The sequence below is a fragment of the Saccopteryx leptura genome, chromosome 5, assembly GCF_036850995.1.
Source record: "Saccopteryx leptura isolate mSacLep1 chromosome 5, mSacLep1_pri_phased_curated, whole genome shotgun sequence".
NCBI classification, from domain to species: Eukaryota; Metazoa; Chordata; class Mammalia; order Chiroptera; family Emballonuridae; genus Saccopteryx; species Saccopteryx leptura.
Window position 1 is genome coordinate 141,799,014 of NC_089507.1, and position 25,287 is coordinate 141,824,300.

Genomic DNA, 25,287 nt, shown 5'->3' on the forward strand with positions numbered 1-25,287 from the left:
ACTGGAAATATTTTCCTTAAAACGGACCAAGCTTGGTGGAAATCATGTCATTTATCCGACAAAAAAAAAAAAAAGGGATAACAAAGAATCACTCAATTCTCTAAAGTTCAAAAGGACATTTATTTAAAATGGGGGCAGGGCATCAATATAAAAAGGAAGCTATAAGGAATAAAAATAATTAAAGTACAAAACATTTCAACTCTGTGAATCCATAATTTAGAGACTAGTCTTATTTACACCCCTTCGCACACAGCTCCAGTTCCTTCAACAGTGTGTGGAAACATTTAAAAACCTGGCAAAGGAATTGTAAAACCTGATGTGGGCTCTTAAAAGTCATTTAATACAAAACATAATTTATGTTCCTCAATAAAATCACACATCCTAAAAAGATGCAGTACAATTACACTTGTTCTCCTGCTACAAACGCTTGTCCCCCACGAAAGCAGCTGGAAAACGAGGTGGTGGGGGCCGAGGGCAGGCCGCACGCGAGACCAGGCCTGGCCAAGGCGCTCAGTTGAATTTATACGTGGGCTTGCTGAGGAAAACAACATCCTGAGACCGAGCAGAACAGCAGCCATGCAGGGCCCTGACTGGGGACGGCATCTCCCCTCACCTGTCCTGCGGCACGTCCTCACGGGGACCCCCCCAAGTGTGCCCAGCTGGGGCACTGGACAGATGCTGGTGAAGCCATGCAGGGGACCCCGTGTGCACCCACTGGGAAGCTGCATCAGGCCGCACTCTGGCCACAGGGAAGGGAAAGGCCCCCAGGGGACACCCATGAGTCCCTCTCCAGGCTAGCCCCACCCGCAAAGGTGAGCAGCAGGAACATCTGCACAAGGCGAGCAGCCTGAAAGCAGGTGCTGCCTGCAGGTTCCCACGCCACCCACTACCTGCCATCCCACAGTCTCCGCAACAACCCGCCGCCCCGCCCAGGAGACAGAGCCAGAGCTGGAGCAGGCGAGGGCCGCCACCCCGCCCCAAAAGGATATGACTCGTAGTCCAGCGTCTGCGTGAGCACCCCAGTGAGCACAAACTCCGCGTTGTGGACATCTGAAAGCAGCGAAAACACCCAGCGTGACTGTGTGCAGGGCGCACATGCCCCGGGACACTCAAGCACAAGTGCGCACGTACCTATGCCCCGCGCGAAGTACTCCCGGCACAGGTGCAGGTCATTCTCACAGGAGATCAGGATGATCTCGGACAGACTCTGGGGAAGAGAGGGGGCTGTCGGTCCTGTCTGTCCTTGCAGCGGCCCACGGGGCTGGGCAGGCAGTACGTCCACAGTGCCCACCTTGTTCTGCTTGTGTTCCAGCAGCTTCCGGAAGGACGGTGGTTTGGACAGCACCTTCCCACCGGCACACTCTACGATTGCTTTCATCGTGGACAGACTGGGGCAAATCCCAGGGGTGATGTAAAAATATTTTGCCTAAAGATAAACACACGCGCATGACGTTTTCGAATGCTCTGACTTCTCAGAGCATGCCGTTTCTCGTACACTCTCCTGACACACCCGAGAGAATGCCCCACCGTCCCCCAGGCCGCGGGCCTGCAGCCACCCAGGCTGTCAACAGGGAAGTTGAAGCACATTCGTTTCGGTCAGGTCTGACTTGTGGTCACCGGAAGTACCCAGAACCAACGGTCCTCAAAGACAGGAGGACTCAGTAACACAGCCAGAGTTAACTTTTTTCTCCATGGCTGCAAAATTCTAATTAGCATCCCATTATCTGTGGTTATCTGTCCAACAGAATGACACAGTCCTGCACTCCTATTCTCTATGTGGTATTTGGACTCAAAACAAGTAGAAAACAACTTCAGTGGTTAAGATATATTTTTCTAATCACCCTGTTCCCAAGTGTACTACAAAACACTGCTTTGTTTTAAACTACTCATGGAGAAATGCCAAACATTTAAAAATCGGACTGTTTTAAGCAAGATCCATCTTAATTCACAACTGCCAATCCTGTCAGGTTTCTGAGCTGGCCCCTAACAAGTGGACAGAACACAGTCTTCCTTAATTGACTGAGCCATGCTGACACAAGACAATTCCAAGCTGTATAACCAACACTTAAAAGTCATTATGTCTACATTACTGAGGAATAGTCTAATTGGTATTTTCACAAAACCCTCGTCCGTTCCCCAGCCAAGGACACAGTGACTGGCAATAGTGTCAGTGTGTCAGAAGCAGAAACCCACGCAGACAGCTTGCAGCGTTTGGGCCTCTCACAAGCACCCCTGAACGCCCCACATGCACAGGCCCATCTCGCAGGCCTGCTGCTTCAGCCCGGATGCCTTCTCCAGATGACAGTCTACACAGCGCCCCCGACGCACACCCCAGGGGTCCGGCCACACCACGGCTCAGGCTTCCACTGAGGCGTGGCCCTGTCCACGTGGACCTGACCAGTGTTCCCCGAAGTTACCTTGAAGAGTGGGGAGATGTGCGCCCTTTTCAGGGACTCTTCCAGGCTGAAGGAGAAGAGCACCTCAGCCTCTGCATCCCGAAGGAGGTAGCTCTGCTCGTCTGGAAAACAGGGCACACACGCCGGCTCAGGGCCGTTGCACCCGCATCTCGCCTATGACACGGGCAGGAAGATGTCCCCTCTCAGGTCAGGGCCAAATCCTCACAAACACGTGGGGAAGCCACGGACCCTGCTCCACGCCCTCAGACCCAGGGGAAGGACCGCAACCCGACAGTGGGGAGGTCACGCCACCGGCACTTCTGACCTGAGGGACACTGGGCTCAGCTGGTAATCAGTTCGATGTGACCGACTTACCAGAGCACATTCCTTTTAAGTACATGAAAGTATAAAGCAATTTATGGAGGATTGTTTTACCAAACTTTGAAGACTTCTGAAAATTGTTAGCGGACTGGTTACCCAGTCAACATCAAGTTTCCTGTTTCTGCTTTTCCCCTGTGACATTTTTTCCGCCCACAGTGATCTTTTAAAAGCAGTAAATCATGGCTGACATGTGCCCACCTCTGCCATTTAAATCCCTTTAATGTCTTCCTGTTGCACAAAGATAATTGTCACATACCCTCCCTTCCTGTTCTTTTCAAACAGTGCTTTAAAAATGCGAGGACCATTCTCAGTTCAAGGGCCTGTTTGCTTTCCCTGGACAAGAGCAACCGTGATTCGCAGAGACATGCTTGGGTCTGTTTATCAATTGCTAGGAACACAAAATCAATCCATAGCCGATCACGGGTGATCGAGGTGGAAAAAGACAAGTCTGTCTAAATACGGGAGAAATGGAGAATGACGACGTAGAAACGAACTAGGCCCGCAGCACGGGAAGTGACGTACGTGAGACATAAGCTCCCAGGCACGGTGGAGGTCCAGTCACCTTCATACACCGAGAGCGCTGGCCGGGGGGGGGGGGGGGGGGGGGGCACTACTGTGCGGGCAGAGGGGAAACTGCAGGACAGAGGCACTGAGGTGTCGCTGGGGTGAAAACGGAGGTAAACTTCGGACAAACACTTGACATTGACTGGTCACTGATGCTATGGGACCAGTGCGCTCTTACCAATGAACTTCTGACACTTGAGGCTCTCATCCAGCCAGTCGGGGGTCACGATGTGCTTCACCACAGAGATGGCCGTCAGGAACTTGACCGTGCGAGTCACCTTGCTGGCGATGAGGTGCGTGCACTTGTGTGCAGACTCGGCAATGTCCCCGCCCAGAATGTAGAGCTTCTGCAGGTCGGGACAGAGGGGACGGTGGTGAGGGAGCGGCGCCCAGGAGGAAGCCTGGGGACACAGGTCCAGCCACATGAAGTGGACAACTGGTCACACCACATCCACCACACTGGACAAGATGGACAAGGTCCATTTCTGTGGTCAGTTTCCCACAAAATCAGAATCAAACAGGAATTCTCCACGGACACCAACAACACAGCTTGGGATCAGAACAGGTCAGCTCTGGGGGTGAGGGGTACGTGCACACACCCTGGCCGTCTGGGCCACTGCACATGCCTGAAGTCCTTAACCTCCCCTCTCCAGTCCACAAAGAACAACAGGACAACCGACGAGACACAAACATATAAAACGGTCTCAGAACTGTACTGAGTTTTAAAGGTAAAAACACGAAGTTATGCTCAATATGTAATAGTAGCATTTATAGTTTTCTTTATTTAAAAAAAATTACAAATGAAATGTAGGCTCACAACACAGCCCTCCACAAGAATCAAGAACATAATCCTACACCCCCTGCACTGCTGTTTGTTTCTAAAAGCACATCTGAGGTTTTGTAACAAAGACACACACCTACCTTCCCTGCTTGGCCTCCTGACCAAGAACACCAACCTTGAGTAGACTGTGGCCCTGGGCACACTGTCCACATGGCTGTCAGTCTGCAGGACACCTGGCGGGCAGCACTGGCCACCTAACAGCTGCCCCTTCTCATCAATGTCATCACAACCCCTTCACAAGCAGAGGACAGAGGCGGGACCCCTCAGCAGCCCACACACAGTAGGATGAACCCTCACTTTGACATACTGCTGGACCTGGGCATGCTCAAACCCCGTGAACAGCACAGAAGGGGTCAGTTCTGGCACCAACTTCTTAGTGGGCGGTGGAATGTCTTCAATTCTATAAAATAAACAAAACGCGAGGACGGTTTTATTGTTTCCTTTAAAAAAAGTTCTTTAGCCCTAGCCAGATAGCTTGTTTGATTAGAGCAGTGGTCGGCAAACTCATTAGTCAACAGAGCCAAATATCAACAGTACAACAATTGAAATTTCCTTTGAGAGCCAAAATTTTTTAAACTTAAACTATATAGGTAGGTACATTCCTTATTAAGGTAGCACCCACACGTGGTATTTTGTGGAAGATACACAGTCAAGGGGCCAAAGAGCCGCATGTGGCTCGCCAGTCACAGTTTACCGACCAGGGAGTTAGAGCATATCTGGAAGCTCAGAAGTTGTTGGTTCCGTCCTCGGTCAGGGAACACACAGGATCAGATCAATGTTCCCGTCTTTCTCTTTCTCGCTCCCTTCCTCTTGTTAGAATCAATAAAAAAGTTCTTTAGAAGATAAGGGAGGTCAGTGGCTTTAATGAGCATGACCGGCCCTCAGTGGGTGTGGTTCTCCTCAGGGAAAGAGCAGGGGGGTCACTGTCCTTCCTTTCCCACTCGGGGGACTCAACCCGCAAAGACTGCACCCGGCCCGCGGCACTGCAGGGCAGGGCCAGATGGCTCACGGGCCGGTGGACAGCCTCCTCTGCCTCGGGGTCCCTCCTCTCCCGATTAAAGTTCTTTTTTAAACTGACTTTAAAGGGAAGGTGAACATTGGGGTGGGCCTGTCCACCTTCCCAGCAGGGTCAGGAGTCAGCGAGAGCAGTGTCCCTGCAGCTCCAGCTGTGACTCAGACACACGCTTTACATGCAACCTCCGTCTTGAACGTCCTTAAGTTTTTCAGATCCTATTTTAGCTTGTGTTTCATTGAGACAGTGCAGGAAAGAAAGGGGGAAGAGAGAGAGAGAGAGAGAGAGAGAGAGAGAAAGGAAGGAAGGAAGGAAGGAAGGAAGGGAAGGGAAGGGAAGGGAAGGGAAGGGAAGGAAGGGAAGAAGGGCAAACTTTCTGGCATTTTGGTGACAGTCTTTAAAACTATAACTGTGTCATTCAGGTTTTACTCTGAAATTCCATGACTTGGGACGGTGTGGCCAGGGGAGGGAGGAGGGAAGCAGACGAGTGGGAGGGGAAAGACCAGCAGGCGCTCGGGCTGCAACCCCGGCCCACAGAAAGGGGAGAGTGCTCGAAGTCACCCTGCTCCGAGCAGGCAGAACGCTGCTCCGAGAACTGCGTGTGCACGCACCGTGCCAGAGTGAGGACCAGCGCCGACGGGCACCCCCGCCCCTGGCAGGCCGCCCCTACATGCAGCCCGTGCCTCTCACACCCACTCTGGGGGTGCCTGGGGCTGAGTTCTACCATATCCCAGGGGGCTGCCACGGTGCTGCTTGAAGAACAGGATTCAACTGGGTTGTTTTTTTAACAGCAGAAAGGAGAAATCGGCCTGTTCACCACTGATCTCCCCAACAGAGCGAAACCAGGGCCAAGTCCTGAGCAGGGAGCAGACCCTCCAACCCTCCTCTCCAGGACAGAGACAGCAAGTTCCTGATCACCACCAGTTCTTCCTTTTAAAATTTTTAAATTATAGCTTCACTTATGGATTTTATTTATTTATTTATTAGGATTTTATTTATTCATTTTAGGGAGGAGAGAAAGAGAAAGTGAGGAGCAGGAAGCATCAACTCCCTCCCATATGTGCCTTCACCGAGCAAGCTCAGGGTTTCGAACCAGCAACCTCAGCATTACAGATTGGTGCTTTATCCACTGCGCCACCACAGGTCAGGCCAAGGATTTTATTTTTTGATTTGAGAGAGAGAAGGAGTGGGGAGGAGCAGGAAGCATCAACTCTTCCTGTGTGCACCCTGACCGGGCGAGCCCGGGGTTTGAGATCAGTGACCGCAGCGGTACAGGCCGACACCGTGCCCACTGCCCCCCACCGACGCAGACAGCCCTCGTGCAGCCCCGGGACGCTGGCAGAGGGAGGCAGCGCCGTACGTACCTGGCCCTCTTGGAGCAAGGCTGGACGTTGGTCACTTCGCTCTGCTTCACTTTGGGGGACGACCTCACACCCTGGAATGAAGACATTATGTCCCACAGTCAACCCTCCTACGCAACGCAGTGGCTTCCCAGAGAGCTGTCGAGTGAGCCCAGCATCTCACACAGGACACGCTCCCCACATCAAAATGGTGTCTGTGCGAACACACAGCACAGATGCCGCGGGCCGGGAGCAGCAGGCCTCCAGCCTAGCTCCCGTGTTCTCCTAACCCCGCCGCCTCCTAGCACGTCTCAGAACTCCCTAGTTTTCGTATCAAGTTTTTCATCATGCATCCCAACTCAGAATTTGGAAAACATAGTCAATGTAATTACACTCTCTAAAAAAAAAACCAGTATCCATGAACCAGAAATGTCACCATCACAGTGCTCTCTGAAGCACAGGACACCAACAACGCCATCAACTCAGGGAAAAGCAACGTCAGGGACATGACACACACAGGGAGCCCTCATTAGTCATGTTGACAAACTACTGAGAGGTTTTAATTTGCAAAAGCAAAACACCGTTCTGCACTTGAACAGCACAGTACAGTGTGGACATGACCTACCATCAACAACTCCGCTGACACTTTCAGGGGAACCTTCCACGCCTCTGAAGAGAAAAGAAACACATTATTTTTACACACTGTGTTGTTTCACACCATGGTCGGCAAACTCATTAGTCAACAGAGCCAAATATCAAAAGTACAATTGAAATTTCTTTTGAGAGCCAAATTTTTTAAACTTAAACCACATAAGTAGGTTCATTCCTAATCGAGGTAGCGCCCGCACGTGGCGTTTTGTGGAAGAGCCACACTCAAGGGGCCCAAAAGCCACACGTGGCTCGCCAGCCGCAGTTTGCCAACCAGGGCAAATAGAACCTTTTAGAAGACCGGTCTTAGGCTGGTCGCCCCAGACACAGGCAGCTCGGCTGATGGCGTCACAGGACAGATGTGAGGACAGTGGCTGAACATGAAGGAGCCTCCCAGTCAGGCGAGGGAGGAGCAGCTTGTCCCAGGCAAGCACCCGCTGTCCAGCCTGCTGCACGGATCCTACATCAGGTCCCAGTGAGGACACAGCACAGCCACGTGTGGCCTCTAACAGACCACCTGTGACGAGAGGTCATCAGGGGCCACGCGAGCGCTTCCCCACAAGGCGCCACACTCTGGCTTCTGGCCCATGAAGGAAGGACACGCAGTCCTCAGAGCTGAAGCCACAGGGAAGCAGAGAACGGCCGGAACCAAGAAATGTTCTTGTGACCGAAGCCAATGAAAACAGAACTTCCAAAGTCAACATCCTGAAGCAGTCTCTGAACGACCATTCTTGGAGTCACGTGCAGTGCAGAGTGTAGTCAAATGAAGCGCTGTAATCTGCACAGTGGGCATGGGGTCCCCCCAGGGGCCGAGGGGGCCCACTCACCCAGGAGACTGAACACAAGGTGCGGGGTCGGGGCGAACGGGTCGGGCAGGTTGAAGGCCGTGTAGCGACTGTACTGGACCTGCCGCAGGGCCTCGAAGTTCCCGAGCAGGATGTCCCCGAGCCACTGTGCGTTCACACAGGGGATCCTCCACTCTTTGGCTTTTTCGTACTTGAGACCGGTGGGTCTTTTTTGGTGGAGAGAACACATTTATTAAATGTTAGAACTGTGGACTATTCAAACTGGCCCCTTGTTTTCTACAAAAGAACCTAAGAATGTTTTCTCATTCGTCAGAAACAACGGAGACATCTCAGCCAAGTGGAGGGTGAGCCCTGGCTGGCGGTGGCTGTCACTTTAAGACTCAGGCAGGGCCACGCAACATCCTCTCCGGGTCCTACATCTACCTCATTCCTGCTTCATTACTCATCTCCTCTCTTTCAAGTGTTCACGGGCCCCAGTGCTAACATCCCATGAGGTCACCTGACTTCTCCACACAAGCACAGAGCTATCCCGCCGGCAGGGCAGGGTGCGCTGGGGACTCAGGACACAGCGTGGCCATGCGGCGGGCTTACTCTTTGCAGATGAGGACCGTGTTGCTGCGACACAGGTAGCCTGTGTACTTGGCACCTGCCAGGTAGGTCATTAGCTTCAGGTCATCTCTGTCCCCGTCAACAAACCCAGTCACAGAAATGATCTGAGGGAAAGAAGAGCAGACATGGGAAAAGAACTTAACCATGGGCTCTTCCTCCCGCACAAAGGCTGCTTCCTGTGGACACGCGTGTTTTCACTCTCTGTGTCATGACGAGCGATACCTGGGCGTAAACACAGTCAGTTCCCTATTCCCCTTCCTGACCCAGTCTGAGGTGACCAGTACAGAACATACTACTGACACAGTCCTGCCCAATGGCCACTTCTGCTACAAGAAACCGGCTTATTTCAGAATTTCAAACAGTATCAGAGCCTGAAGAATCAGGGCCACAGCCCCGATGGGCAGGAGATGCTGCCCAGGACCCGAGGGGAGCGGCGAGCGGGACTCAGGTCTTACGTGCTGGGAGCAGGGCTTGCCTCCGGGGGGGAACGCCACGGGGAAGTGCAGGGCCCGATGAGGGGGCAGCAGCTTCTTCTTCTTCAGGACGGCATTCAGCCAATGGGCAGTGACACAGCGCTTCCGCTCCCGGAGCGCCTGCAGGCACAGGGCACAGGGCACGGGGCAGGGCTGTCTGTGTGCCGCAGCCAGGCCACCACGCAGTGAGCCGGCGACGCCACAACCCCACACCAGAAACCACAGAATTCCACGGCTTATTCACCAGGGAAGCCAACTACAGCAGCAAGGCAAGTAAGTTCAATGCCACTTGAATGTCAGCATCAAACAGGAACAAGGGCCCATCGCAGGGGATAAAAGCAACAGATCTTATCACACCCTGAAAACCAGTCTCATAGAGGGAGGGCCATGTACGATCCTGAAAGTTAAAATTTCCATACAAGAACACAGTCCTGCACACGGCAACTTAAGAGAAAAGGTAACCACCTAGCTAGAGTGAACCATGGACAAGGCCCACAAGGCTGTCCCATCTGTGGTGGACCAGCGACAGGAAGTGGGCTACTCTTGTAAAGAGGGCTTCCCAGAGGTCACATACCACGTGCACACTAACATGGGTCTGACTACGGGTAAGCGTGTCTTTAAAACAGAGAAGAAAAGTTGTGTGTGGAGTGCCTAGCCAGGCCCTGCAGACAAAGTCCCATCGAGCAGGACGTCCCAGGGCCACCCCCCACTCACAGCTGCCTCAAGCCCACGTGGAACCCTGCTGTCTCTCCATGGGAAAAGACACAAAAGTCTGCTGTCCACTAAGTTACGGACCCAACAAAGAGCAATGAAGATTGTTTGTAGAGGGTAGACAAACCCTGCCCGACCACAATCTCTCACCTGTGCGTACATCCCGCTGACTTGGCTCTCGCAGAGCAAGTGCGTGCAGCGGCTGGAGAGCGCGGGGTCGACTGCGCCGCCGTGAACCTGGATGATCTGATGGCACATGAGACGGGACGTCAGCATGCGCCCGGGAAGAGGGAGGGTCGTGCGACCAAGTCACAGCGTGTCAGGACCTCATCACAGGTTTATAGAGGGTATCTCCCCAAAGTAGAAAGACATATGACAGTTATATTCACAGCATCTCTACAGAGCACTAGGACGTGGAAATGGACCCCACACACATTTCATCTGAATGTCCAGAAAGAAGACGACAGAATGAGAGACATCGCATTATTTAGCACTGGTTCTCTTGGACTAATCTTCGAACTTTAAAATGTTCATGACATACACACGGAGGTCTAAGTTTGTCCATCAGCATTCCCTGGGTCCCGCACACGCCTGGGACACAGCAGGGTCTAGATACCACGAATGCTCCAGGAAGGAAACTCAACACGTGTCTGAAGCACGCTTTGACTCATTCTTGGAAAAAAGTTTTTGACCCAGTTCCATTTGTGGCGTTGCTAGAAAAGTTTTACTTTTCTTTTCTTTAAAAAGAAATTGTTTTGCATGGCGGCCTTTTAAAGAAAAGTAAAACTTTCCTAGCAACGCCACAAATGGAACTGGGTCAAAAACTTCATGCAAAATAATAAATCAAGGAATGGACCTCAGTCCCACACGTGGGCGAGCGGCCTGTGGCCCCTCCTAACCTGGCCTCGGGGTTTCTAACGCTCACCTCTGCAGGAACAAGTGGTGAAAGCACAGAGAAGGTGACAGTCCCTACCTCTGTCACCAAACCCTGACCCTACTCCCACACCCCACTTTCATACAAGTAATCCAGGCCCCTCAGAACCCTGAGAAGATCAAGTCTGGCACCTCCCTTCACAGCTAAGCACGCTGATGCCCGGGAAGGTGATCTGCCCAAGGCCACCCAGATATCAGTGAGAGCCTGGGACACTCAGGACACGGTGCACGTGTCTCAGCGAAGGCAGCCACGGGCACGCCACCATCCACGCTGGGAGAGGAAACCATCAGTGCAAAGCCTCCCGCCCTGGGCACCTCACCCTCTTCCAGGTAGCCAGCAGCTGCTTGTCGGACATCTGCTCCGGGTAATCAGCGATGGCAAACACGCAGCCCAGCAGGAAGCCTTCTTCTGGAACTGGAAGACAGTGGTGCAAGGAGCGGAGGTTAAAGCCCACGGACACGCAACCTGGCTGCGCTCAGTCAGAACACAGGAGGTCACACTGGCCCAGGACGCACCACAGCATCTGAGCACATGCAGCGCCGCTGCCCGTGCACGTGCTTAACTGTCGCTAGGAAACGGGTGCGGGAGCTCCGGGTCAGCCCCACGGCAGCCTGCTCACACCGATGCCGGTGTCCAGCGCCCCACACCAAACTTGACACCCATTGTGCCATCGCAGCTCCATTCTGTAGGGGCCATGCAAATGATGATGACATGACCCCTCATCCGCCCTCGCAACCTAAGGGCGTTCCCGTGAGGGCGACACTCTACAGAGGAAGAAGGAAGGAAGCCACACTACTAACTCTCCACCGCAGGGTCGTGTCCAAAGAGCTGCTGTAGCGGCGGGTGCAGCTGCGGGTGTGGCAGCCGCTGCAGGGACTGCGAGGGCGGAACCTGGGGCTGCACTGCGTGTGTCTGCAGCTGCTGCTGGTGCAGGCGCTGCAGCTGCTGCTGCTGCAGCTGTGCCAGCTGTTGCTGCTGCAGTTGGTGCAACTGCTGCTGCAGGGCCTGCTGCTGCTGCTGCTGTAGGGGTTGGAGCTGCTGCGGGCGGTGTGGTGGCGGGAACGGGTGCTGCTGCGGCTGTGGGATTTGCGGCGGCGGCTGGAGCTGCATGACCTGCTGGGGTGGCAGGTGCAGGACGGGGTGCGGCGGTGGCGGTGGCTGGGGCAGAGGCGGCTCTGGAACCACCTTCACTTGGCTGAAGAGCACGGAGCCGGCGCTGGCATGGCCCTGCTGGCTGTGGTTCACCTGTGGGTCCATGCTTTTTGCGGGGGCCGAAAGGGACTGCAGGATCTGCAAAACCAGTGAGGACACGTCACCAGAAGCGCCTGACGTGCGCTGACGTCAGTCAAGAATGGGACAGTGGACCCTGCATGGTCCTTTAACAGTCACCGATGGCAACCAGCAGCCACCCTGGAAGCCTCACGAACAATGCCGCGGTTTCCCCAGCGTTTGTTAAAGAAGCATCAGCAGCTGCAACAACGCAAGTGCAAGACGCCTGACCTGAGGCCACCAGAAACCAAAGCCAAGCGCCAGGAAACAAGCTACAGAACTGGAGGGGACGGATGCAGAGCCCACACGGCTGACCTGTCACTGGACACAGCCAGACGGCAGCAAGAAACGCGTGTTCTGCCGCGCTGACTCCTCGGGCAGCCTGGCCGTGTGCGGGAACGTGCGGCCCAGACCTTCCCAAAGCTGACGAACCAGTGATGCTCAGGAGTGACAGGGAAGGCGCCGGCCAGCCTCTCACCCACACTTCCTCCCCACAGCAGGGCCCCGTGAGAGCCGAACATGCAGACCAGATCCTCCACCCCGAGTGAACGCAGTGGGATGGGCCCCGCCAGCCGGCTGCTGCCCCATCAGAGTCGTGGGGCACGGTGGGGAGGGACCCTGCGTGTGTCTCTGCAGGTCACCCCAAGCACCACCCGCCACTGGTCAGTACGGTGGCTGCCTCTGGGAGGGAGTTTATCACTTGACAGCATTGGGACTATTTGAGGTTTCTTTACTTTGTACGTGTAACAACCCATGTTGGGCAACTGATGGGTAATAAGGGAATAAACACCATATAGTACAACAAGAAAGGTCGAACCAGCAGACTACCGCCTGCTGCACTTCCTGTACCCCAACTGCAGACCAAAGGGGTCCTTCCCACATGGAGCTTGTTGGGAGGGCCATTGGGGATGCCTGGAGCCAGAGGCTGGTCCCCTCAAGCCCTGGGCTCTCAGAGTGGCCAGGCCTGCCCGGATGGCTTCGTGTAGCCATGACCTGAGAGGCCGAGGAGCCTGGGGCCGTGAGCAGACAGCAGTTCAACACAAGAGCCCAGCTGGAACGGAGAGGGATGTGGGAGAGCCATCACCTGCTGGCCGGCGGTGGGTGGATACCCTTGAGAACACCTCTATACTCTGAGGACTTCCAGCCCTCTGCCCACCGGGATAAAAAACAGATTCATCCTGAAGAATCGAAGAAAAAAGTAACCCTCTCTCATGCTTGATATCCTCATCCGCTGCATGCAAACAGCGACTTGAATGAATGTCAAGTTACACTCTTTCCTTTCTAATAGCCAGTCTTTACTTAAATCGCTTACTCCGAGTACCACAATACAAAAAGCACGTGCCGCGTGGCTCCGATCACTAAATCGCAGCCATTTATACAGGGCTCTGATGGCTAGCTACGTTTCCCTAACTCCCTGATCCAATTTTACACCAAATCTGTCCTGTTTCTAACATGTCAAGAATTCATTTCCTTCACATCCAGTAGCAAACGGCCTAAGGTTTCTACATGGCTGACACCTCTTGGAAGACCCGAGCTCCGGCCTCACTCGCAATCAAACCCAGCTGTGCAGACTGGACGAGCCTCCCCACTCCCCTCAGGGAGGGACTGACCACATCCTCCACAAGTGTCCTCTACGGGTCCTCCCACCTGCAGAGATGTGCCCATGCTCCTGCTGGTCACTTATTTCACTTCAAATGACATCATTTGATCTCCCTATCCAAACAGAAATTGAGGGAACTTAGGATTCGAACCAAGACCCACTGTACCTGAGAAACACGCTCCCTTCCTCATTCCTCTACGAGGGGAAGAAAAACGGCGCTTCCTGAGCGCAGGGGCTGCACACAACGGATTGTCACCTGGTTCTCACACCAGCTGGCTGCCGGCAGAAGTCCACCTGGACACACAGGGTGCCTCTCGCGGCCTCGCCCACAGGGACATCCCACACCACCCTGATGTGTGCTCCCCGCTGCTTTCTGACTGCTGCTCTCCGCTCTCCAGAGAGCTCCACCGTGCTGGACAGCTCCGCGGCCGCCCTGCCCACACCGAGAGCACTGCATGGGGCTCCACGTCCTCCCCTTCACTGGGAGCTCGGACGCCCCCTGGACAACAGGCCCTGCTCCTCATCCCCTCAGTCACTCGCCCTCCAGAGCCAGGGCCCAGACAGGTGACAGTGCGAAGGGATACAGGTAACATGCGAGCCTCGGGGACGTAGGCAGCAGACGCCACCCACACTGCACACCATCACACCACCGTCTCTCAGGCAGGGAACCCCTCTTCATGGAGAATCTCATGGTGTGGACAAAAAAATAGAATCTTAAAAAAAACAAGTTGGACCAAATTAAAAGCATTGGGCAGAGCGTGACCTGTCACGTCAGCAAAGCCCCGCACCTCCCAAACTGCGAACCCAAGGCGCCAGGTCTGCGCACACCTGACCCTCTGGGCGGCAGGTGCACCTGCCTTCCTCAGCTCCACCACCTACCACCTGGGTTACAGTCCCGTTCATCCTTGCTCTATCCTAAGCCATGGTCACCATGATCACCGTGGTCACCATGGTGACCAGACCTGGGTTCTAACCAGGGCCAGCAATATCATCTTCCGGAACCTCTTCCTCAACTGTTCCAAAACACCCTATTCTCCTCACATCCCTGACTGCCCCCCCCCCCACCCAGCCCCACGCCCACCTGACTCTGGACCCACTCTTCCCATCATCTTGAGAACCATGTACTATCTACCCATCAATCACTGCAGGGAGGAGAGAAAAGAACAGTTACACGTCTAACCAATAAAGACTTTTTAGAACTACCAGTGCTATCTGCCTGCCCTGCGGTGGTGCAGTGGATTGAGCATGGACCTGGAATGCTAAGGTTGCCGGTTAAAATCCCTGGGCTTGCCTGGTGTCAAGGGCAAGAAGCAATGAAGTGAAGCAACTATGAATTGACACTTCTCACTCTCCTCCACCTCCCCCTCCTTTCTGAAAAATCAACAAATAAAATCTTTTTAAAAAAACCCACCACCACCGCCATCACCATTGTAACTGGCCCTGCTGTTTCTAACAGGAAGTATGTCAGAGCCCTGTGTCTGCCCAAGCACCCACCCCACGCCTCCCCGAGTCTCTGTCACACCGCCCCCTACAACACTGCCAACTCCCACATCCTTCAGTCTTCACAGCTGCAGGTCTCTCATCTGGAACGCTCTCCCTTCACAGCTTCCCTGGCCTCCTCGCACCTCCTCCCTGAAGCCCTCCCTGACCACCTAATCTAAAACAGCCTCCCTCCCCGAGATTCCACTGTGACCCCTTTCTACCATCTCCACAACACCTGGCCCACCGGGAACCCTTTGCTCAGGGCTGTCTGCTGTCTCCTGCACCCAGATCAGCAGGGGACGGGTCTTTCTTATTGACCACGTGTTCCAGTGCCCACAAGAATGTAAATAGCGCCCAGTATACCACCCTGGCCACCTTCTTTCCGCGTTAAATTGAAAAACCTCTACTAACACTTTGGGGTCTGTTCTGTATCAACAAGTTCCAATCACAAAAAACCATCAAAGGAGACGAAGGCATCTACATGAAGTTCATCATGAACAGACAGAGCAGCTGGCCAAGTGCATTCCTACAGCTGCCAAGCTCGCCTCAAACCTCAAACAGAGGACGGGGCCTGTCTGCGGGCTGGGAGCTCACTTGCACGTGTCCTTGCCCTCACGACGACCGAGTTTAGGACACAGAAGTGCGCACGTGTGCGCATGCGCGCGCACACACACACACCAGACTCAAGTTCCCACACAGGAAGACACCATGAGCTGAGCCGAGGCAGGACATGGGGTTGGGGGCAGGGTGAGCAGGGGTAAGGGAGGCCGACGGGCAGCTTGGGGATGAGAGGACAGTCACGAGGACGGAGAGCAGAGCACAGGGAACAGTCCATGAGGGTGGACTGACCACGACGGAGCCAGGAGGGCACTGGGGACATGGGGGGAGCACTTTACAAGCATGGGACTGCCTCCCACCAGGCTATGCACCTGAAACCTACACAAAATGACACTGAAAAGAAATTGGAATCAGGGGAAAGTTAACTGAATTCAAGAACGAACTCACGTGCGTGACATTGGCCGGCCGGCTCATCTGAGAAATGTCGGTACTGTTGGTGATGTTACGCAGTGTCCGCACGGCAGGGCTCCAGGCAGCCATCACGTCGGACCTGTCAGAGCTTGGGAGGCCGGGGCCCAGGGCACCCAGGCCCATGCGGCCATCGGGAGGCAGGAGGCCCCCGGGCACAGGTGGCACACTGGCACACAGGTTGATGAGGCCGGGCTCCTTGCCGGCAGGCAGCCTGCGCTTGGCCACCGCCACCTGTGGGACCTCCGCGGGGGTCCAGTTCAGGTTCCTCTCCTGCTTCTCAGGGGAGGAATCTGAGGAATCGTCAAACATCAGCTCCCCCTTGGCCTTCTCGGTGTCCGCCTTGGGCGAGAACCGCCGGCTGCCTGGTGGGGACCCGTCCTGAGAGCTGGCAGGGCTCGACTTGTCATCAGAGCTGCCCTCATTCAGGGAGTCACGCTCCTCGTTCTCCACGTCCTCCTCCTCTTCCTCCTCCTCCTCCTCGTAAATAATGAGGCGAGGGTGATAAAACGCTTCGTCTTTTTTGGCTTTCTCAGACACGCAGTCCAGGACCCAATCGGGGGTCACGATCCTAATGCCTGTCCTCTTCAGAGCACACTCGTACTTCTCCTAGGAGCAAGCACACGAAGCTGAGCGCCACAGCATGCCCCGGAACCACGCCTCATGGCGGGCTTGGCACCGGCCAGGTCATCCTCCACCCGGGGGAGCGGGGGAATGCCCCGACAACCACATCTCAGTGACCGCAGGACAGCCTCATGCCTGCAATGGGAGTCTCGTGAAAAGGCTTTGTTTAAGACTAACTTTTATAAAGGATGTTTCAGATGCAAGAGCAGAGCCTGGAACCCTACGGAACATTCTCCTGTGCAGGGAATGAATGGCTGCACCTGACCTGGTCTCCATGGCCCAGCGCTGGGAGTGCAGACAGGGTGCCGGGGCCTCACGGGCACTCTCCCCGCCTGGTACCCAGTGTCTGCCGAGCTCACGCCACCTGAGACTCAACAAGTCTCCGCCCTGATGAGGGCCACATTTGGTTATGAGAATACAATATAAATGAGGGCCAGGTGCCAAGGGTGCTGGTTCAATACCCGGTTGGGGCACATAGAAGAACAGATTGATGTTCCTGTCTCTCACTGTCTCTCCCTACCTCTCTCTAAAATAAATACATAAATAAAATTTTTTTAAACAATAAGTAAAACCAGGGCTGATAGACACAGGTATGATCAGACAGGGGTCTACAGTAACAAGGGACCCAGGGCAAGCCTCCCTGCAGGGTGCACGACCCCAGAGAGCAGAGGGCAGGACACGTGGAGCAAAGGGTGGGGGTCCGCAGAGGGCTCTCCAACTGGTGAGGGTGCACAGTGACCGCCAAGGATGAAGAGAAAAAGTGGACATTTTAAACAAGAGTCACGTGACCAAGTAGTCTGCAAAAGATGGTTCCAGCAACTAGCAGAGTCCCACCTGTCCATGGCTGACGGTCAACATTGAGAGCAGTTCTTGGGCAAACCAGCCACGTCAAGGGAGATGACTTACCCTGAGCCACAGAAAGAAGCCCCTACTATTTAAACAAAGCATGCTACTGCTCTGTTAAATTTTTATACAAAATACAAGTTTGTTCTTAAGTAGATTTTACGACTCACATCTAAACCGTCACAGAAAGTCCCTTCCAGGACTGCATGGCTCACCAACTCACCCCGTCCCATCAGGAAACCAGCTCGAGAGCAGCAAGTCTGGGACCTGCTCTGCATCACACACAGGTTGCGACAGGGCCTCTGGTGGACAGCTAGCAGCCTGCATGCCCACCTCTCCGCCACACACAGCCCCCTCCTGAGCCAGGGACCTCAGGGAACACACCCAATGACAGTGCTCACACAACACTCGGCAGCAAGGAAAACTAGAGCCAACAGCCAGTCTGTGGCAACACTGATCAGTCCGACTTCCCTACTCCCAGCAGACCAGCCATGGTTCTCAGCAGAGAAGGTAGGTCTGATGTTTACAGCAGGGCAGCTCTAAAACAAGAGAGCACCAGACTCCCCAGCAGGGTTGGCAGGTTCTGAGCCATCCACATTTCCAGCACGTCCCTGGGGGGCCGATGCGGCTGACCTGGCATCCACTTAGGAGAAGCAAACCCCTGTGCCCTCAAGAGTCTAGAGATAAGAGCCCTGTGTTTATCAAGATAAATGTGGTTCTCCATGTTCTAGGTCATTAAGAAGAAAGTTATTCAAAGGCACTAATTGTGTATAATTACACTCACGTCAAGGCCTTTTCAAACACTGTGATGAGGACTAATAAGATGTCTTTTCTCAAGCAGAAATGAAGCTGTTTCACTGGATTTGAAAGGGAACTCCAGTGATTCAAAAAAGTTTCCGCTTTTCTCTGTGAAATATCCCAGATTTCTTTAGATTTGGAAGTCACCTCTGGCTCAAAATAAAACTTAGCTCACATCCTTTATGAAATAAAGCCGGTAAAACCAACACAGGCTAATCTAATCGGTGTGTATGGACAGAACTCAGTAGTTACCATGAGAGGTTCACAGCAGACAAGGCTCCCAGCAGCACCAAAACGGCGCAGGAAGGGGCGGGGATGAGACACGCTTACCCCCTTTGGCTCTGGAACCACCAGGTGGGTGCACTTCTTGGTGAGGGTCAGCTGGCACTGGCCCCCGTAGAAGGTCAGCAAAGCCCACAGGGCGCTTCTGTCTTCGGAGGACACCTGACAACCAGAAACCAGGCTCGGGTCACACGCACTGTCTGTGCACGTCCGTCCACGTCACCCTTTAAGCCTGCTGAGACAGCGCTGAGACAGCGTAGAGGTGTAACTACGCCTCTCCCCCAGAAAACAAAATGAACATAAGAGGATGCGTGATTGCTTAGCTATGCGCTTATCTGACAAAGAGCTTTGTAGACATCACTTTTTGTGTGTGTGTTTGTGTCTAGTCACCAAATGAATATGAAAAATACTTATGTACACACTCCAAAGACTGGAGGGTTCATCATTCTCTAACAAAAATATGGGGGAGAAAGCAGAAAAAACTGGTATGTGTTCCATCTTCCAAGTATGTCATTTAAATATTTTACTAAGAGCAGTAGCAACATCGTATTTAAAAAGAGCTTCTTAACCAGTAATGGATAAGTAAATACTAATTATGAAGTGAAAGAAACAAAAAGAGAATATAGTGGTTTGCAAGCTCAGGAGAGAACAAATATTACTTAACCAAAAACCACAATGAATACATATATATATATATATACAGCCACACATATATGTATACATATATGTAGGTATGTATGTATGTATACACATGGCAAGCATCAAAGCAGTGAGTCTCGTGCTTGCAGGCGGGGTGAAGGAAGGCCCCCAACGTGACAGCTTGTGTGAAGGGCCCATCCGCTGCCTGCCTCTTGGGCGTCAAGGCAGTGCCCACGCCCCCACCCGCACCTCCACGGGGAAGGGCAGCTGTGACCCCGGGCCTTGGACAAGCAAGCAGGCTCACAGCCATCGAGGGAGCTGGCCTCTAACCACCAGGCCTGCCTGAGCCAGACTTGACCTCAGACCACGTCTCCCATGCTCTAAACTGCTTCCCTAAGGGCAGTAACAACCGGAAACAATTTCCTAAATAAAAGTTTAGAAAGTCTGAAAGGCAAACATTTCAGAAAAATAAAGGTGTTAGTATTCGTTCTAAAGTATCATTGAACCAAGTCGGATTCTTTTTCTGGATAATTTATTATAAATTGAAGATTATGATGAGGAATTCCGAACTGCGTCTCCAGTTAATTTTTTTAAGGCATTGACAAATAGCACAGGGCTGTCCTTTTAGTTGCCATTATTCGGCTTGACAACAATCTTAACATTCAACAGTTAATCTCAGCCCTTTGACAAATAATTCTAGAAGTCATTTTACATTCCACACTGCTCTCTGACTACTAGCAACAACACATTAATTTTTATGAAACCACCTTTAAAAATCATTATCTTCATCTCTTTTAATTCAGTCAACATCACATTTCAGAAGATGAAATCAAGAGTTTTATTAGCGGCTTTCACAGAAACAATCACATCCTGCAGCACCCTGAAGAGGAAAGATTTAATTATGTGACAATACAGATTACCCCAATGAATCGTTACATCTTTATTAAAAATGAAATTAGACACATAATCTGGATTTGCCTTCACAAAAAAGACCTGACCACCGGTAGTGATGTGCTGTTTCTGTCTCTCTAGCTGCCGTAGCTCTAACCCTAGCCCTGCCTGGCCTGTGTCAACAAGAGTGCAGGGACCTGCTGTGGAAGGAATGTCAGATAGAGAGAGGGAGGGAAGGAGGGAGAGAAGGAGGGAGGGAGGTAGGTAGGTCTGGGTCGGAACAGGAGCCCTGGAAGCCGGGATGCCACCCAGGACAACTTCTGTGAACCAGACCTCCATCCACAAATGTTTGGATTAAATGACTTCAATCGTGGCTCACTGAATGCATCTGTATTGGCATAATTAGTAACTAGGAATGCTCTTTTCACACCAAGATGTTGGCACTGGTTATGTAGCGGTGATAAGAGAATGGGGATATTTCTATTCTCATTTTCTAAACTTTTCTGTACAGTGGTACTTTGAGATACAAGCAGACCAACATACGAATTTTTTAAGATATGAGCTGTGACTCGATCTGTATTTTTGTTAGAGAACTGAGTGAAATTCTGAGTTACGAGTTGTGATTCAGGAAGCTGCCGCTAGTTGGTGCATTGGCGCACGGGTCCAGTATCAGCAGCACAATACCAGCATCTTGTTCTTTCTCACATGTTATCTGCAGAATCAAGTCGAATCTCGTGCGCTGTACTCGTTCTTGCATCATTTTTGCATTTTTTACTTTTTTTGTGTGCTATCATAGGGCCAAAGAAAGTGAGTGTAAAGGACAGTGGTGAGAAGAATGATGTCAATAGAAGTAAAGCAAGAAATAATAGAAAAACATGAACGTGGTGTATGAGTAACTGAACTGCAAGGCTGTACAACTGCAACACATCTACAATTTGTACCATCCTTAAACAAAAGGATGCCATCAAAAGCGCAAATCTAGCGCAAGGAACTCCAGTTCTGTCCCAATTAAGGACAAATATCCATGAAGAAATGAAGAAGCTTCTGCTGGTGTGGGTGAAAGAGAAAGAGCTGGCAGGAGATACAGTGACAGAGACTGTAATATGTGAAAAGGCACGTATTATTTACGGCGACTTGAAGAAGAAAGAACCATCAACCTCAAAAGAGGCAGCAGAAGATACGTTTAAGGCAAGTCACAGCTGGTTTGAAAATTTCAAGAAGAGATCTGGCATCCACTCAGTGGTGAGGCATAGTGAAGCTGCGAGTGACATGTTTACGCATTATTGACTTGACATGGCAAGAGGTTACAAGAAGAACCTTGAACTTGGCATAGAAAAAGTTATGGCCTGACGTTGTTGCAGACAGGGACTTCGAAGGATTTGAACCAGAGACCAAGACCAAAGTAGAAGCATTGGAGGAGACTGTGTCCCTCAGAAAGTCAACGGGTCTGGAGGTAGATAAGGGTGATGTAAACGAGTTCGTCGAGGAACATGAGGAGGAACTCTCAACTGAGGAGTTGAAAGAGCTACAGATGATGCAACATACAGAGCTTCTGCAAGAGATTAGTAGTGAGGAGGTACAGTCGGAGGAAGTGATTTCTACAAGTGAAATTAAAGACATGCTGGCAATGTGGGAGAAACTTTCAAGTTTCATTGAAAAGAAACACCCAGAAAAAGTTTCAACTGGTTGTGCTTCAGCACTTTTTTAATGACACTTGTCATATTTCTGTAACATTTTAAAAACCAGGCAAAAGCAAACCTCTTTGGATAGATTTTTATACAAAAGTCCTGCAAGTGAAAGTGCCAAAAGTGCAGCCAAAAAAAGGGCAAAAACAGGTGATGATTAAATGAAAAATACGTCATGTTAAAGCTTAGGTTAAGTTTAAAGTTAAGAAAGTGCATTTTTTTTACAATTAAGTTTTTGTAGTTTCATTTTAAGTAAAGAAAGTATAGTCTTAGTTTTGTTTAAAGTAAAGAAAATGCAGTTTTAGTTTACATTTAGTGTTAAGAAAGTGCAGTTTTAGTTTACATGTCTACAGTGCCTGCATCCCTTCCTCCCTCCCTCCTCCTCTGCCATTCACCTCCGTTAGCCGCACTCATCTGTCTCCAAGGTAAGAATACAGTACTAAATAACACTTTTTTATTTTACTTCATATATTTTGTTATGCATTGGTAAAGTATACATGTGTGTTTCTTAATTAAAAATGTCTTTTTTCGGCCCTGGCCGGTTGGCTCAGCGGTAGAGCGTCGGCCTAGCGTGCGGAGGACCCGGGTTCGATTCCCGGCCAGGGCACACAGGAGAAGCGCCCATTTGCTTCTCCACCCCTCCGCCGCGCCTTCCTCTCTGTCTCTCTCTTCCCCTCCCGCAGCCAAGGCTCCATTGGAGCAAAGATGGCCCGGGCGCTGGGGATGGCTCTGTGGCCTCTGCCTCAGGCGCTAGAGTGGCTCTGGTCGCAATATGGCGACGCCCAGGATGGGCAGAGCATCGCCCTCTGGTGGGCAGAGCGTTGCCCCAGATGGGCGTGCCGGGTGGATCCCGGTCGGGCGCATGCGGGAGTCTGTCTGACTGTCTCTCCCTGTTTCCAGCTTCAGAAAAATGAAAGAAAAAAAATAAATAAATAAAATAAAAAAATGTCTTTTTTCATAATTTAGGATGATTTGAGGATGTTTCACAGGGCAGAAAGGAATTAAATCTATTTCAGTTATTTTAAATGGGAGAAATTTGTTTGATATACGAGTTGACTGACTTATGAGCTCAGTTACAGAACGAATTAAACTCATATCTCAAGGTACCACTGTATTTAACAAATTTTATAACTGGGAATGTACTTTTTTTTTTTTTAAAGGCAATCTTTCTAAACTCAACATCTATTGTGTCTGCTAATAAAGCCTGGATGTCTCCTCAATGTCTTGAGGCTAAAGTCCAAAAACTTAGCCATAATGTCTCAGGCCTTTCCTGACCCATCTGGCTGCAGGTAACCTCTTTCCCTTAGTACCACTCCCACACAGGGGCCCCAACCTGTACCTGGAACAGAGGAACACTCCCCACCCCTGGCCGCTGTCCCCAAGCCTCACCCACCTCACTGGTCCCCAACCCTCTAGCGGTCAGCTTGGCTGTCCCTCGCCCTGGCCACCCACGGCAAGCCGCTCATGGGCATCTGTGTGCTCATCCTGCCCCGGTCCCCTGAGTGAGTGCAGCCCGTCCACCTCAGAGAACGCTCTCTGGTTCTAGGTCACGTGAATCTCTCCTTGCCCTCGCCTAATTATGAACTGTAACCCTGTTTATCAATGCCTCAAGTCTTACATAAGAATGACATCTTAAACATCCCTGGCATCCTTCACAGTACCTTGTACAGTGCAAGGCACATCAGGAAGTGGTCAAGAAATACTTGTGGATTGCAATACAGAATGAAAACAGCTTTTATTCTTACCTTCCAGACTGAAATCATGACCCTGGCCAGGCTCTTCATCAGCCTCCTGACCTAGTCCCCAAAACCTAGCCAGCATATTACAACAGAGGCCCCAGCCTGCGTCATCACTGGCTCAGAAGGACGTGGTGTCTGCTCCCCAACCTCTGCTGGCCCACGCCCCTTCCCTACCTCGCCCTGGAGAGCCCTGGTGGACTCCAACAAAGAGCCAACTCATATCAACACCCTCACAGGAAAAGACAGGTCCCTGAGAACCGCCGAGCAAACAGTCCTTTCATAAGGTGAAGTCCTGCCTGGTCTGGTGTGCGCGTGCACATGGGGGCAGGTGTCCCCAGGTACCCAGAGGGACACACTGTGGTAAGGTTCCAAAGAACTGTAAAACTTAGTATTGGCAACGCCATTTTAAAGAAGAAAAGTCAGACATTGAAAGAATAAAGGTTATCTGAAGAACTTCCTTTCCCTTTCAATAAGAGACGATGTTTGCATATCCTACACTGATTTTAACTCTTCCTCCCTTCCTGGAATCCTGAGAGTAACATATACCTCTAAACAAAGAAATGGGAAGTAGACATTAAAACATTTGTGAATGTCTTTGATATGTAAAACGACACTACTATTGTGTTACCTTGTAAGTTTTAATATGTAGGAATGTTTCTTATAGATACTATAGACAAATGTTATAAGCTTGTTAATGATTATTGTGTCATATTTCCCCTTCTTTTCCCCCCCAACTTATATGTGATCAAGTGTATATAACTAGCCTCAGAGCTGTATTTGAGGCTACACGATTTGGTTCAGCTATACCCTGTATAAGTCATATGCAGCTGGCTTATTAATAAATCTCCTCTTAAAAATTCTTCTGGGCCCTGGCCAGTTGGCTCAGTGGTAGAGCGTCGGCCTGGCGTGCGGAAGTCCCGGGTTTGATTCCCGGCCAGGGCACACAGGAGAAGCGCCCATCTGCTTCTCCACCCCGCCCCCTCTCCTTCCTCTCGGTCTCTCTCTCTTCCCCTCCCACAGCCAAGGCTCCATTGGAGCAAAGTTGACCCAGGCGCTGAGGATGGCTCTGTGCCCTCTGCCTCAGGCGCTAGAATGGCTCTGGTTGCAGCAGAGCGATGCCCCGGATGGGCAGAGCATCGCCTCCTGGTGGGCATGCTGGGTGGATCCTGGTCGGGCGCATGCGGGAGTCTGTCTGACTGCCTCCCCGTTTCCAACTTCAGAAAAATACAGAAAGAAAAATTCTTCTGTATCCTGCCTTAGTGTCTCTACATAACCCGTGGAATTAAAGTACACTACTTTACAACAAGACACCAAGGGCTCTCTACTCATGCAGACTGACCATGGTGGTCACTGGTCACTGCCTCCCGGAATCATTTCCACACTTGTCCCCGCTTTGATCTCTGCCACATTACAGCATGATGCATGTGTTCACATGTCCGCACCCCTTCTAGACTCACCAGGGCAGGAATCTAGCTAACTACTCCCGGCCCTGCTCTTATCACAAAAGGGGTTGTCATCAGGTATTTGCTGAACCAAAGTCCCTCAGCTGCACACTGTATGTGTTTATTAACGTACCTTAAAACTGAATTAATTTTTAGTGGCCACAAAATATTAGTGTTTCCAGTATATCTGTTAACTGGGATTTCTTCACACAGATGACTGACAAGTGAAGCCTGTCCTATCCCCACGGGAAC

The 25,287-nt window shown here is 51.6% G+C and overlaps 1 protein-coding gene across 2 annotated transcripts in view; it reads right to left on the bottom strand.

Annotated features, from left to right (window-relative positions):
* Nucleotides 1–319: 319 nt before the first annotated feature.
* The window catches only part of PAXIP1 (PAX interacting protein 1), a 37,129-nt gene continuing 12,161 nt past the window's right edge, over nt 320–25,287 (bottom strand). Inside the window, exons 5-21 of one of the 2 annotated variants that reach the window (XM_066385531.1) lie at nt 18,610–18,801; nt 16,072–16,701; nt 11,516–12,005; nt 11,035–11,129; nt 9,932–10,027; nt 9,053–9,190; nt 8,580–8,701; nt 8,010–8,194; nt 7,160–7,203; nt 6,559–6,629; nt 4,480–4,582; nt 3,520–3,688; nt 2,418–2,518; nt 1,292–1,426; nt 1,132–1,207; nt 990–1,050; nt 320–526 (exon numbers count right to left, since the gene is read on the bottom strand). In XM_066385531.1, the coding sequence (XP_066241628.1) occupies nt 511–526; nt 990–1,050; nt 1,132–1,207; nt 1,292–1,426; nt 2,418–2,518; nt 3,520–3,688; nt 4,480–4,582; nt 6,559–6,629; nt 7,160–7,203; nt 8,010–8,194; nt 8,580–8,701; nt 9,053–9,190; nt 9,932–10,027; nt 11,035–11,129; nt 11,516–12,005; nt 16,072–16,701; nt 18,610–18,801 (2,724 nt within the window). In that variant the 3' untranslated portion in view covers nt 320–510. The remainder of the gene's footprint in view (nt 527–989; nt 1,051–1,131; nt 1,208–1,291; nt 1,427–2,417; nt 2,519–3,519; nt 3,689–4,479; nt 4,583–6,558; nt 6,630–7,159; nt 7,204–8,009; nt 8,195–8,579; nt 8,702–9,052; nt 9,191–9,931; nt 10,028–11,034; nt 11,130–11,515; nt 12,006–16,071; nt 16,702–18,609; nt 18,802–25,287) is intronic. The other variant, XM_066385532.1, reaches the window with a different exon arrangement.